Source organism: Anabrus simplex, chromosome 7, assembly GCF_040414725.1.
Source record: "Anabrus simplex isolate iqAnaSimp1 chromosome 7, ASM4041472v1, whole genome shotgun sequence".
NCBI lineage: Eukaryota > Metazoa > Arthropoda > Insecta > Orthoptera > Tettigoniidae > Anabrus > Anabrus simplex.
In genome coordinates, this window is record NC_090271.1 from 157,377,591 (window position 1) to 157,393,080 (window position 15,490).

A 15,490-nucleotide genomic window follows, 5' to 3' on the forward strand; every position below is an offset into this window, starting at 1 on the left:
AATTGGCCATGAGAGCATCTTCCCCATATACTTAGCCATGCAGATTTTGTATTACATGCAGCCTTAAAATGACACAGGAGCTTCATGCAATTTTAAAGGTAATTTGAATTTATATAATATGCACAGTACTACCATCTGGTAACAGCATAGTGGCAAATGCTACTGGTATAACTTCCAACCCTAAATTAAAACACTTCAGTATCAGATTGTATATCTTGGGCTCTAAATTGCATTGTATATTGAAAGCAGTCTTTTAGAAATAATGGGATGAGATAAAATTCTGTAGCGTTGTAATGACCTACATCAACATTGGCAGAGAAAAGTAAATTGCAAATTATATTCCCAGTACTGCAGTCAAAACTTGTGTTGTCATTTCTGTATATTCTGAATAAATGATTAGGAAATAATTAATAATGTTGTGTAATTCAACCTGACTACTATGCTCTCTGTCTAAAGGCAGTAACTTTGCATTATTCTGTTGAGTTATTCATAAGAAGTCTATAAGAAGAGTTGTTGGCAGTGAAGTCAGCATAACTTTCCCACTCATTTGTAATTTTTAACTACTTGCAACCGAATTTCACAATGACACTTTTCGGTATTGAATAATGAACGGGAGCATGAAATAAATAATTAGTCTTCTAAAATGGTAACAACATGCCAGTTCATGAATACAATCACTTCACAAAAGAGTTACAACTCTTGACACTTCATAGTGTTTGGTACAATACATGGGTTGACTTTTTAATAGTGGCAACTATTTTTTATTTAGATACACAGCATATTTACAACGTTAGGTGTTTTACAGGTCTTCAAAGTAATCACCACTGTTCTGTAGCACTCGTTCCCAGCGATTTGGAAGCAGTTGGATGCCGTCGAGTGTGTCTGATCTCTGGAGGTTGCGGACGGAGCGGTCGGTGGCCTGGAGAATGTCATCCACTGTGCTGAAGCGGACCTTTCGAAGTGATGCTTTCATTTTAGAGTTGAGATCGTAGTCGCAGGGGCTGAGATCTGGAGAATAAGAGGGGTGGTAAAGCACTTCCCAGCCCCAGCGATTGAACAGCTCAGTCACACCTCCTGCTGCATGCAGCCTTGCATTGTCATGCAGAATGATGGGTGGGTTATTCAGGAAGTGTCCTTGTTTTCTTCTTAGAGCTGCTACTAAGTTCATTTGCAAAAATGCACAGTAATACTCCGTATGAACGGTACGTCCTCGGTGAACGATATGCTTTATGATAACACCATCCCAGTCATAGGCAGCGATCATTATGGCCTTCACATTGGTTCCGGTCGGCCAAACCGTTACTTTTCGTGGTGATCCGTGATGATGCTACTCGTTTGATTGGCGTTTCAGCTGCGGTTCGGAGCTCGTCAATAGTGATTATTCGCCGTAAGAAGGCCTCACCTTCGCGTTCATAGCGCTCTCAAGTGTGTAGGAGCTGCATTCATATCGCAGCCATTTGTGATGTTCGGTCAAATCCTGTGGAACACATTTGGAGGCAATTTTCTTCATTCCCAGCCGCTTCTTTGGATTTGCAGCACAGTCAAAGATGTCACGTCAGCCCTGTATCATTGGCCATTTCACGAATTGTGGTACTCCGATCCGCCAGCACTAACGCGTTCACATCCAGCACATCATCACCACTTACTGCAGGATGACCAGGCCGCGGCATGTCTGTCGTATTTTGTCGACTGTCTTTGAAGGCCTTGACCCACTGTGCTGCAGTACAGTAAGGTAATGCACTTTCACCGCAAGCCTCTTGCAATCCTCTGTAACACTGCCTTGCATTGCGACCTCTTAAGCATTCAACTTTCAGTCAGCTCCTCTGATCTTGCTTTGAAATCATTACAACTGTACTCCTCAAGTGCGCATTAAAAACTGTGTTCTTATTGTTGTCATTGCGTAGGTGTATGGCGTGTGGAGGGCGAAATCTTTATGCTGAGGGAGAGGATGGGTTTTTAAGCTACCTCAGGTATACGTTATATTGCCTGGCTATGTTTCATGGCATTGTTACAGAATTGTTGCCACTATTAAAAAATCAACCCATGTTCATAGAATGAAGTAAACTATTGTGTTGTTGTTTGAGTCATCAGTCCATAGACTGGTTTGATGCAGCCCTCCATGCCACCCTATCCTGTGCTAACCTTTTCATTTCGACGTAACTATTGCATCCTACATCTGCTCTAATCTGTCTGTCATATTCATACCTTGGTCTACCCCTACCGTTCTTGCCACCTACACTTCCTTCAAAAACCAACTGAACAAGTCCTGGGTGTCTTAAGATGTGTCCTATCATTCTATCTCTTCTTCTCGTCAAATTTAGCCAAATCGATCTCCTCTCACCAATTCGATTCAGTATCTCTTCATTCGTGATTCGATCTATCCATCTCACCTTCAGCATTCTTCTGTAACACCACATTTCAAAAGCTTCTATTCTCTTTCTTTCTGAGCTAGTTATCGTCCATGTTTCACTTCCATACAATGCCACGCTCCACACAAAAGTCTTCAAAAACATCTTTCTAATTCCGATATCAATGTTTGAAGTGAGCAAATTTCTTTTCTTAAGAAAGCTCTTCCTTGCTTGTGCTAGTCTGCATTTTATGTCCTCCTTACTTCTGCCATCGTTGGTTATTTTACTACCCAAGTAACAATATTCATCTACTTCCTTTAAGACTTCGTTTCCTAATCTAATATTTCCTACATCACCTGCCTTCGTTCGACTGCACTCCATTACTTTTGTTTTGGACTTATTTATTTTCATCTTGTACTCCTTACCTAAGACTTCATCCATACCATTCAGCAACTTCTCGAGATCTTCTGCAGTCTCAGATAAAATAACAATATCATCCGCAAATCTCAAGGTTTTGATTTTCTCTCCTTGGACTGTGATTCCCTTTCCAAATTTCTCTTTGATTTCCTTTACTGCCTGTTCTATGTAAACATTGAAAAGGAGAGGGGACAAACTGCAGCCTTGCCTCACTCCTTTCTGGATTGCTGCTTCTTTTTCAAAGCCCTCGATTCTTATCACTGCAGACTGATTTTTATACAGGTTGTAGGTAATTCTACGTTCTCGGTATCTGATCCCTATCATCTTCAGAATCATAAATAGCCTGGTCCAATCAACATTATCGAATGCCTTTTCTAGATCTACGAATGCCATGTACGTGGGCTTGTCCTTGATTCGATCCTCTAAGATCAGACGTAAAGTCAGGATTGCTTCACGTGTTCCTACATTTCTTCTGAAGCCAAATTGATCTTCCCCCAACTCAGCTTCAACTTGTTTTTCCATTCTTCTGTAAATAATACGTGTTAAAATTTTGCAGGCATGAGATACTAAACTAATAGTGCGGTAGTTTTCACACCTGTCAGCACCGGCTTTCTTGGGAATAGGTATAACAACATTCTGCCGAAAATCGGATGGGACTTCTCCTGTCTCATACATCTTGCACACTAAATGAAATAACCTTACCATGCTGGTTTCTCCTAAGGCAGTCAGTAATTCAGAGGGAATATCATCAATTCCAGGTGCCTTGTTCCTATTTAGGTCACTCACAGCTCTGTCAAACTCTGACCTCAAAATTGGGTCTCCCATTTCATCAGCATCAACAGCCCCTTCATGTTCCAGGATGAAATTACCTACATCGTTACCTTGATACAACTGTTGGATATGCTCCTGCCATCTTTCTGCTTTGTCTTCTTTCCCTAGAAGTGGCTTTCCATCTAAGCTCTTAATATTCATGCACCTAGATTTCCTTTCTCCAAAGGTTTCCTTGATTTTCCTGTATGCAGCATCTACCTTACCCAGGACCATACAGCCTTCGACATCCTTGCACTTCTCCTTCAGCCATTCTTCCTTAGCTACCTTGCACTTTCTATCCACTTCATTCTTCAATCGCCTGTATTCTTTTCTGCCCTCTTCATTTCTAGCATTCTTGTATTTTCGTCGTTCATCAATCAGGTCTAGTATCTCCTGAGTTATCCACTGATTCTTAGTTGATCTTTTCTTCCTTCCTAACATTTCTTCAGCAGCCCTACTGACTTCATTTTTCATGACTCTCCACTCTTCCTCTACTGTGTTTCCTTCGGCCTTTTCATTTAGTCCTTGTGCAACATGTTCTTTGAAACAATCCATCACACTCTTTTCTTTCAACTTGTCTAGATCCCATCTTTTTGCATTCTTTCCTTTCTTCAATTTCTTCAACTTCAGATGGCATTTCATGACCAACAAGTTGTGGTCAGAGTCCACGTCTGCTCCTGGGAAAGTTTTGCAATCCAACACCTGGTTTCTGAATCTCTGCCTAATCATAATGAAGTCTATTTGATACCTTCCAGTGTCTCCAGGTTTCGTCCACGTATACAGCCGTCGTTTGTGGTGTTTGAACCAAGTATTGGCGAGGACTAAATTATGGTCAGTGCAGAATTCAGCCAGCCGACTTCCTCTTTCATTCCTTTGTCCCAATCCAAATTTTCCTACTGTACTACCTTCTCTTCCTTGGCCTACCACTGCGTTCCAGTCTCCCATCACAATTAGATTCTCGTCACCTTTTACATATTGTATTAAATCTTCTATCTCCTCATATATTCTTTCAATTTCTTCATCATCCGCTGAACTAGTAGGCATATAGACCTGCACTATTGTGGTGGGCATTGGTTTGGTGTCTATCTTGGCGACAATAATTCTTTCACTATGCTGGTCGTAGTAGCTTATCCGCTGCCCTATTTTCTTATTCATTATTAAACCAACTCCTGCATTACCCCTGTTTGATTTCGTGTTGATAATTCGGTTGTCGCCTGACCAAAAATCCTGTTCTTCCTGCCAACGTACTTCACTTATACCAACTACATCTAACTTTAGCCTATCCATCTCCCTTTTCAGATTCTCTAACCTACCACAACGATTCAAACTTCTAACATTCCACGCTCCGACTCGCAGAATGTCAGTATCCATCTTCCTGATGATCGCCCCCTCTCGTGTAGTCCCCACCCGGAGATCCGAATGGGGGACTAGTTTACCTCCGGAATATTTTACCCGGGAGGAAGCCATCATCAGTACATCATTCATACAGAGAGAGCTGCATGTCCTCGGGAGGTGGTTACGGCTGTAGTTTCCCGTTGCTTTCAGCCGTGTAGCAGTATCAACACAGCTAAGCCATGTTGAGTATTATTACAAGGCCGTATCAGTCAATCATCTAGACTGCCGCCCTTGTAACTACCGAAAGGCTGCTACCCCCCTTTCGTTGAACCATTCGTTAGTCTGGTCTCTCAACAGATACCCATCCGATATGGTTGCACCTGCGGCTCGGCTATCTGCATCATTGGGACACGCAAGCCTCCCCACCGCGGCAAGGTCACATGGTTCGTACTAAAATAGTGAAATAACACATCAGTTTCCGGAGGTATAACGCAGGAAACAGAATCTGTGTGTGCATGCAACATAATAACCTCACAAAGGAGTTACAACTCTTGGTTCTTGTTACTGATTTTGATTCAAAACATGAAGTAAGCTGTCAACTTATACGTAACCTAAAATGTTGGGATTACATGGTAGTTCTAGAAGAATTGCAAGGCAGGAACAGAATCTTCAATCCTATATCCTCTTTGCTTCAAACTACATGCAGAAATCAGAAAGGAGTCTATGTAATAGTACTCGGAGTATTAAAGAATGCAGAGAAGGAACACAACTCCTCTTTGTTTAGACATTGCCTCGGATTGGTCACCTTGTTGAAGGCATAGTACAACCTTTCCCCCAGTTAGTGAACAAAATAAATAAATACCATGATTATTTAATTGAAATATATCTGTTTTTGTCCCTTCTAACATCCTCAGAAGTTTGAGTATTGATTTTTTATACAACCCTGTATAGATAGGCAGTCATCTTATACAGGGACCAAGTGAGTTGGCTGAGTGGTTAGGGGCGCACAGCTGTGAGCTTGCATTCAGGAGATAGTGGGTTTGAACCCCACTGTTGGTCGGCAGGCCTGAAGATTGGTTTTCCTTGGTTTCCCTTACCTTAATTAAAGTCACAGACAGTTTCTTCCCACTCTCAGCCCTTTCCTATCCTACCATCACCGTAAGACCTATCTGTGTCAGTACGACCTAAAGCCAATTGGAAAGAAAAAAGTCTTTATCCGGGGCAGAAGTGAAGTTCCGTGATGATTCGATGGCTGGTTACATATTTAAAACTACCATTTTTATGCTACTTCTAACTGATGCAGTATGTTCACTTGTAACAACCAACCTCTAAATGCCACAGTGTTGCTGTTACTCCACATTTTTAAGGGAATTGTTTGCAATGTTGCCAACCGCATTCATAAAATATCACTTTACACAAAGTATTCTGTTCAGCTTATGACTTGCCGTGATATGTGACATCGTCAGAGTTGTGATTCTGTTAAAAACTTGGAATTTTTCTTCTGATGTCCAAAATATTAGAATTTGTTTCTGTTTAGTAAACGGTACTAAACAGAAACAATCTTATGTTAAATGACCATTGTAGCCATTGTTCTGTTCTGATAACCTCTAGCTTATGGTATGATTACCATATAGCACACTGTTAAAATTTTATATAAGACTTCAAAATCTGGGAGTGATGACAAAGTCTTGTATTATGGTCTCTCATATCTAACTGTAGAGGAAAAGAAACACATCTAACAAATGACTTCCTGTATTAATTTTAATGATGCAGTAAGCGTTGTATCAGTCTTTCTATCGCACACATTTGTACATTCTTATTTCATTGTCACTAATCGTATGCATGGTGATCCATTATGTTGTCTAATCTTTTCAGTTTTCTAAATGACTCGTCGTACAGAGAAGCTATTGAAAATTCAGCCACCTACAACACTCGCTTATGCATTGAACGAAGGTTACGAATGCCATTCCTTGATTCACAGACTGGTAAGTGTAGTCTATTGGTTTTTTAAAATCTGCTTTTTACTCTTTGGAAGTAATAGAACAAATGTTTGGGTCCAGTTTTATAGGATTATTGTTTTGTTAAGAAAAAGGCTGTTGGAAAAAAGTAGTAGTAGTTTTTTTAAGGTAGATGCTCCTGGTTTTTGAACCAATGTCCTATACTTCTGTTTTCAATAGAAATCTCATGAGGAGTTGTTCTTTCATCATTTACTTGTTTGAAGATCTGTGACTTGTGAGGATGTTTGCCTAGTTATACTTCCTTTTAAAACAATAATCACCACCAAATCATCATCTCTGACTAGTGTGCATGATAGACCCTGACAGGTTAAAGTAGTTTTAAAAACCAGAAACCAGTTCAGGTTTATTAGTTTAAATAACAGTCCTGTGAATATCTGCCTGTAGTTATTTTCACAACATTTGATTTGCATATAAACTTTTGATGCAGGTTATTCCAAAGGAACTTAAACTGCTACTTCAGTTGTGGAATCTAGCTGCTGTACTGGTATAGTGTATATATTTTATTGAAAGTTAACAGTCTTAAAATTTATATCAATAGGCAACAATACATTGATCCCAGAAATCTGGTAATTGATCAGGTTACTATATTGGATGGATCTCTTATTTAGTTTGTCAGAGAAATCTCCTTTTTAAATATCAAAAGGAGATCCACATCTGTAGTAGTAGTAGTATCCAGTTCATTGGCTGAATGGTCAACATTGCAGCCTTTGGTTCAGTGGGGACCCGATTTTAAGTTTTGGTCGGGTTGGAGGTTTTAGCTGCCTCTTGTTATTTCCTTGGGGCTTGGGGACTGTGTGTTTTTGTTCATCTCAATACACATTTCGTCATAAACATACAACAGACCATGACAGAGAGACACAATTGTGAATATACTACATGTAGGGTTGGCATCGGGAGGAGTATCTGACTATAAAACTTGGTCATGTCCAGATGTGTGACTCATTTGCACCTTCAACCTCACTAGGATGTTGGATTATAGTTATAAATAGTGATAGGTAAAATAGTTTATGATATTTCAGTATACATATATGTAATCACTTAAATAGGTGGCAGGCAGTTATGTTTCTTTTTTTTGATGGAATAGGAAAGGCCTAGGAGTTGGAAGGAAGCAGCCATGACCTTAATTAAGGTACAGCCCCAGCATTTGCCTGGTGTGAAAATGGGAAACCATGGAAAACAATCTTCAGTGCTGCCGACAGTGGGATTCGAGCCCACTATCTCCCGGATGCAAGCTCACAGCCACGCGCCTCTAACTGCATGGGGCAGTTATGTTTAATGGAGACTGTAGGAGATGATACTATAGTAATTGCCACGTAAGGCAATACCCCAGAAAGTAAATATCGCCGCCCGATGCTCTTCTTTTCTCTTTTTTGTAATGGCTGATCACTGCTGCCAAATTGCCTGGTTACATATTAAAATCACCAGGCATAACCATAACAAACTAACCTCAATGTAAACACCGATAATGAATGTTTCCCTACCCTAGTAAATGATAAAAGTTAAGATGAAATAAATCAAGATATTCATAATTAAGTCGATTTCCATGCTCAATGAGGAATTAAGGAAATATATACACTTTCTCACTCAAATTAATGTTACATATATCTGTCTTTATTTTGATATAAGTAGGCATACCATAACCATATTCTTGAAAAGAGGGGCGTGTTAAACGATGCAATTTATTTAATAAGTCTTTGCAGTGTGATTTTCAAAAGTTCCAGACATCCAATGACTTCCCTTTCTTTTGCGCGAACATTTCCTTCTCTCTTTAATACCGGTAACCAGTAAGGAGAGAGATTATTGGGCATATTTTCAGCCTGCAGGCTGGTTATATCTTCAAACTTGTCAGGAAACATATAGGAATACTAATGTGCCAAGCTCCGTGAACGGAAATTAGGTCAGCTTTCAAGTTCACTGCGGATTTGAAAATAATAATGTTATAAGTTCTACTGCCAAAATTTCGTCCCGCAAGAGTTATTTCATGTACCGGTAGATCTAGACATGAGACTGGCGTATTTGAGCACTTTCAACATTTCACACAAACTATGTTATTAAATGCATTATCCGAACATGCCACAATTCTACTTACCTGGTATTAGCCAAATAGATTTACAATCCCACAGAAAAAAAAAAATGCTTTAAATATTCTCGCAAATGTGACTTTAACGGCAATGCGGTGGCAACATGCAATTCACGCTAGAACAGTAATTGAACGTTGCCAACGTGCCAGATTAACGGTAAATGTAAGACGTCGTATCGGCAAGTAGGGTCCTTAAACTGTATGGTTACCGACACTGAAAAAGACCTGCAAAATACCCAACAGCAAGAAAAGTAACTATAAATCAATACCTTAATATTACAGGGGAGAAAGTGTAAGGTTGCACTCTTAGGGTACGTCCTTACACGGAGAGGACTATACTACTACTACTACTACGACTACTACTACTACTACTACTACTACTACTACTACTACTACTACTACTACTACTACTACTACTACTACACCTTCCCCCGTGAGGAGGCTGCCACAAGGACACAGTATATCAATGCCAAAAATTATGTCTCTTAGAAAGTCATTGGCAAAAATAGTAGGATGTCTTGGATATGAAAGAACAGAAGGTTTTGAAAACAATTAAGAAATACAGTATAATGTAATGTTCATCAAATGCTTTACAAGTAATTTTGTAGTATGGTTAGTGGACCTCGTATTGCTGCTATAGTGATGTTGTGAAGTTGTGCCTGGTTGAGTCCAAGAGAATCCCACACATGTATGAGAAATTTAGGAATTGCTCCCCGAGCACTGATCATGAGTCCATGGACAGAGATGTGATTCCTCTGGCCTATGGTGATGTGCAAAATTGAAATTGAATGAAATTGATGCGAGTTATTCTGGTGGATATCACATCTTGCCTTTGATCTTCATATGACCTTTGGTTTCCTCCTGTTGCTCTCTAAAAAACATTTACATTCTTTCTCAACTCTTTTATACTATTTGACTTTTATATTGTTGAACGTATTGGATAGGGGAAAGAGTTCAGTCTGCACAACCAAGAATATTTGCCTGATGAAGCTGCACATCCGCTGTATACCCGAGGCAGAGAAGTTTCCAAGATTAACGCAACAAATGGTACCACATTATAGTGAGCTGTTCATTCGGTTTATAACCCTGATATCGAAGGCATTTGTTTTGTTTTGCACCTGATTTTTTTTTTTCATATTGTTATCGTACATAATCCACTCCTTGCCACCACTCATTTCAGGAAAGTATTATATTGATTGTGTCTCAACAAAGAATTACAAATAGACCGGTGTTGAACCAAATTGTGTTCACTCAGTTCATGTGATATCCAAATATTGACAGCAAAGAACATGACCAAGCCTCTTCAGATGATTCCTCATATTACAAGTTTTTGTGCTAAATCCTTTGTTGTTATCCTTGGGTTTTCCAAGTAACTGCTTCAGTCTTTCTGTGTCAGTACTCATTGGTCTTCTGGTGAGAGATTTGTCTTTAAAGAAAAATTCCCACAGTGAATCTGAAAACTACTTCCAGCATGTCCAATCATTTACAGCCTCTTTACCATAAACAGCACAAATATACCTCTCTGAATTTGTACAGCAGGTTTTTCCTGGCAATAATAAAAAAGTATAGATGTCTAAAATGCTCCTTTAAACTTTCTGTGTTGACAAACACTGAACTAGTCAGAGTATAACAATAGATGCTTGCGATATCACCATTGTAAACCGAATGAACAGCTGACTGTGTCATTGTAATTCTTAGTTATGGTGATTTTGGCAACTACTCAGCCTTGTCTGTGTAGCAGATATGCAGCTTTACCAGGCGAATATTTGTGGTTGCGGAATTAACTTTTCCCCGCCCAATAATTAAAAAACTGACTGATCAAAGTTAGATATTTCAGAAGAGTAGATTGTGGTCTTAATGGCATACTGTGCTGAGAGCTTGCAATCTGATATCTTGGAACTTGAAAATAGGTGCAGCAAGTATGATATGAAATTTGGCATTTCCAGCACTTAAGTGATGTCATTAGGGAAGAAACCCAAGAGAATTGAATGTCAGGTTGGGAATACCAAGCTGGAACAGGTTGATCATTTCAAGTATTTAGGGTGCATATTCTTCCAGGATGATAGTATAGTAAGTTATATTGAATAAAGGTGAGCAAAGCTAACACTGCGAGCTCACATTTGTGATCAACAGTATTCTGTAGGAAAGTAGACAGCTCCTGGACGAAATTTTCTTTACGCCGGTCTGTTTTTAGACTGACTTTGCTGTAAGGGAATGAAAGCTTGGTGGACTCAAGATATCTTATTCGTAAGTTAGAAGTAGCAGACAATGAACAGGTCTGAACAATGGCAGGAGTGTGCTCGGAATGAGGACGTAAAGGCTAAGTTAGGAATGAACTCGATGGATGAAGCAGTTACGCATGAACCGCCTTTGGTTTTGGGGTCATGTGAGGCGAATGAAGGAGGATAGATTACCTAGGAGAAGAATGGACTCTGTAATGGAGGGTAAAAGAAGTAGAGGGAGACAAGATGATGATGATGATGATGGTTAGACTCAGTTTCTAAAGATTTAAATATGAGGTAGGGAACTACACGAGGCCACAGAGCTAGTTACAAATAGAGGATTGTGGAGGCCTTTGGTAACCTCACAGAGGCTTGCAGACTGAACGCTGAAGGCTATAACAGTATATAATGATATATATATTGAACCCTTTCCTATTTCCTCAGAGTCCCCGATGATCTCCCTAACATTTATAGCTATGGTTTTGTGGGATACTCTAATCGTATCTATTACTTCCTCGGTTCCCTGAAGTGCTCATCTCAATTGCTTCAGACTTCTGGTTGATTATACTGTTCACCTCGTGCTTCACTTGGTCATCCCCTGCGGGTGGTGGGGGATGCAGAATTAGAATACACCAACGGTATCCCCTGCCTGTCGTAAGAGGCAACTAAAAGGGGTGACCTAGGCACGGACATGGATTGCGGTTTGGTATTATGTGTTGGACCCCTTTGGATGGGAGGGGCTGAATACATTAACATTTAATCCCTGTCTGTTGTAGAAGGCGACTAATAGGGTCATGTGGTCATCGGTCCCATCTTTATTTTTTTAACATTTTCTTGAGGGCCATGTGGTCATCGGTCCCATCTTTATTTTTTTAACATTTTCTTGAGGGCTATTTGTAGACCAATTCAAAATTCTTGATGTGTGTGCTGCTCGGAGATGGGCCTCCTACGCGTGCGATTATGCCCAAAGGCCCGCGCGTGACCGCCCAGGAATCCTGCGGGTGGGAGCGCCATGTACCCGTGCATTAGTATCCGCCTGACAACGTAGGTCCCCACATAGCCGAATGCCAGAAGAACATATTTTTATTAATTGTTTTTTCTTTTTTTCTTATATTTATTACTCTGTACACACTATGGGGTACATGCTGTTATGGGTGATTGGAGGAAGGAAGTCCTAGTGCTCATTGCCTCAATCATTCCGTATTAGGCATTGTCCAACATCGGACCCCGGGCAATACCTGCTACGACAAGGTGAGTATTGCCTTGGCTGCTTGGTTCGGCTACAGAGGCCCCTGATTGGAGTGGTTAGCATTTGGGGAGGATGATTTCGAGCATGGCTTCGAAACGTCTTAAGGTGGTCCCCCACCGAAGTCTTTAATTTTTGATTCCTTTAAGGTTTCAACCCCCTGGGAACATCCGCAGCGTGAAGAAATGCGATCCAGCTTCCCTAGGTTTCTGGTTGCTGCCAGAACTGATGGGAGTGACTTCAAGCTGGTAAAGTCTATTTTGTTTAGTAGGTGTCTACGGCGAACTGGAAGATCTGGAAAAATGCGTAATGGTAGTTTGTTGCTAAATACGCGCACTGCCGTGCAAGCTCATTGGTTGCTCAAGTGCGATCACTTTGGCGATACTCCCATCAAAGTGGAGGAGCACAAGACCTTGAATCTGGTTCGTGGAGTTATCATCCACAGAGATCTCATCTTGAACACTTGACGATGAGTTGGTGGAAGACATAAAGCACCGTGGCGTGACACATGTCCAGCATATTACGTGCGAAGTCAACGGTGAAGACGCCATGGGTGCATTCTTTGTCTCCTTTAAATTGTCCGTGTTACCAGAAAAGGTCAAGGTAACAACCTGTCGCTGCGATATGAGGCTGTACAATCCGCCTCCCATGCGCTGCTATCAATGTCAGAGGTATCTCATTGCTTGAATCAGTTTGTATGTGGTACATGTGCCAGAGGAACTCACAGCGCGGAAGAGTGTACAACTCTTTACAGGTGCACTAACGCCGTGTTCTTCATTCACCCCGAGATTGGAACTGTCCAGTATATCTCGGTGAGAAGATCCAGGAGATCAAGACCCTGGATGCTCTTTCCTGCCAGGAAGCGTACCGTAAGTTCAATTCTATGAATGCTCCCTGCAAGATGCTAGTATAAACGAAGATGGCACAGAGTCTTCCAGGTTTGTTGTTTACATGTTCTCAATCTGTTACGATCGCTGCGCCCAAGGTGGCTGTGCTCCTGTTAGCAAAGCCGCGAAGAGTAAAAGCTCGAAGGGCGGGACCACTCCACCTTCGACCACAAACAAGTCTGTGCTGGCAGGGACCCCTAAGCCTGCCAGCACAGCAGGGGTGGAAGGTCAAGTCTCCCCTCACCAAGAGGTCGGCATCTACATCCGTAGATGTAGAGGAAAGCTCGACGTTCATCCCGTTGTTGACGGATGGTGGAGGTGGCATAGTTGACCAGGGCTGGAAAATTATCTCCCAGCCCGTCTAAACAAGAAAAGAAGGCGGAGAAGAGCGCCCCTACCAGGAGCTTTTGCATTTCTCCTGCGAAAGGGAAATCATGCCCTCCATCTGGAGGGTATGAATCAGCGCCAGCAGGTACGCCTGTTCCAAAATCTGCACACTCCCCTTGTAGGAGGACATCCCCCCCAAAGCGCTGAAGTTCTGGACGTCAGTCCCCTCGTCCGTCTATATCTCTCTTAGTCCACACTATGTCACTATTATGATAGGGATCTTGCTGAGATGCGCCAGCTGATTAGTGAGTATTCGATGAGTATAGTCTGCATTCAGGAAACTAATCTCAGACCTGGTCATACGGTCTTGAGAAATTTCAGACTATACTCGACAGAACAGCATTATGCTAACCGATCTTCTGGTTGCGTTGGCATTTTTGTCCGTTCTGATATCTAGTATAGTGAAGAGGTTCTACTAAGAACCACAATGGAGGCTGTAGCAGTTCGCGTTCCGCTACCTGTCATAACAACAGTGTGTAATGTTTATTTTCCTCCAGGCCAGCCTCTTAATATAAACGATGTAACTGATCTTATAGATCAGCTTCCACTTCTATTCCTCCTATTGGGTGATTTTAATTCCCATCACTCGATATGGGGCTCTGAAACGCCTTGCCCCAGGCGAAGGGAGTTGGAAACGTTAGTAAGAGAGCTGGATTGATGTATTTTGAATACAGGTGAACCAACTCATTTCAGTGTATATTATGTCACATACTCTTGCATAGACATCAGTCTATGCAGCCGAACGCTGGTTCCCCTGTTTCAATGGAATACACACAATGATCTCTGTGACAGTGACAATTTTCCATTATTCTTACTTTGTTGAAACAGAAATCCGTTGAGGCTCCTCCTCGATGGATACATAAACATGCTGATTGGCCAAACTTCACATCACTAGCTGTCTTAAAAACGTGACCAGGTGGAGCGTAGATGGTGATATCACTTACATAACACAAGTTATTCTTGCTTCTGCTGAGGAGTCTATTCCATCATTTCAGGGACTACTCGCCGAAAACTCGTTCCTTGGTGGAACAAAGAAATTGCAGCAGCTATCAAAGAATGCAGTCTCGCTCATAAACACTATCGTAGGCAGCCTACTGTGGCCAGTTTGGTAACATTTAAGAAACTCTGTGCTAAGGCACAAGTTCTTATTCAACAGAGTAAGAAAGCTTCGTGGGAGAGATGTGTCATCTATGACGTCACATACTCCAACATCTGAAGTGTGGACTAAACTTCAATGTATTTCGGGTATCCAAGGATCACCTTCTGTATCGGGAATTTCCATTGCAGGCAGTATCGTCACTGAACCGCTCTCAATTGCTAACCATCTTGTCAGTCATTTCGCGGATGTGTCTGTCTTCGGGAATCACCATCGTGATTTCCTCACTCTGAAGCGGGAGGCAGGACGCCATCACCTTAGTTTTGCCACTCAAGCTTCAGAGGACTATAACGTGCCCTTTCTGGAGTGGGAAGTCCGCAGCGCCTTGGCACTTTGCAAGGATATGTCTCCTGGGCCAGACAATGTCCGTGACCAGGTGTTGAAACACTAGTGAGGATAGTCTGTTACATCTCCTTCATGTGTTCAACCGAATCTGGATAGAGGGTGAGTTTCCGTCTCAGTGGCGAGAGGGCATAGTAATTCCTGTCCTCAAGCCTGACAAAAATCCTAAGTATGCAGGAAGTTACAGACCTATTTGTCTTACTAACTGTTTGTGTAAGCTATTTGAGAGGTTGTTAAATCGC

At 41.4% G+C, this 15,490-nt stretch overlaps 1 protein-coding gene across 3 annotated transcripts in view; it reads left to right on the forward strand.

The window, feature by feature from the left end:
• Positions 1-15,490, forward strand: part of LOC136877390 (zinc finger protein ubi-d4) — a 570,041-nt gene that overhangs the window by 33,957 nt on the left and 520,594 nt on the right. For all 3 annotated transcript variants that reach the window (XM_067151392.2, XM_067151393.2, XM_067151394.2), the window contains exon 2: positions 6,786-6,895. In XM_067151392.2, the coding sequence (XP_067007493.2) occupies positions 6,786-6,895 (110 nt within the window). The remainder of the gene's footprint in view (positions 1-6,785; positions 6,896-15,490) is intronic.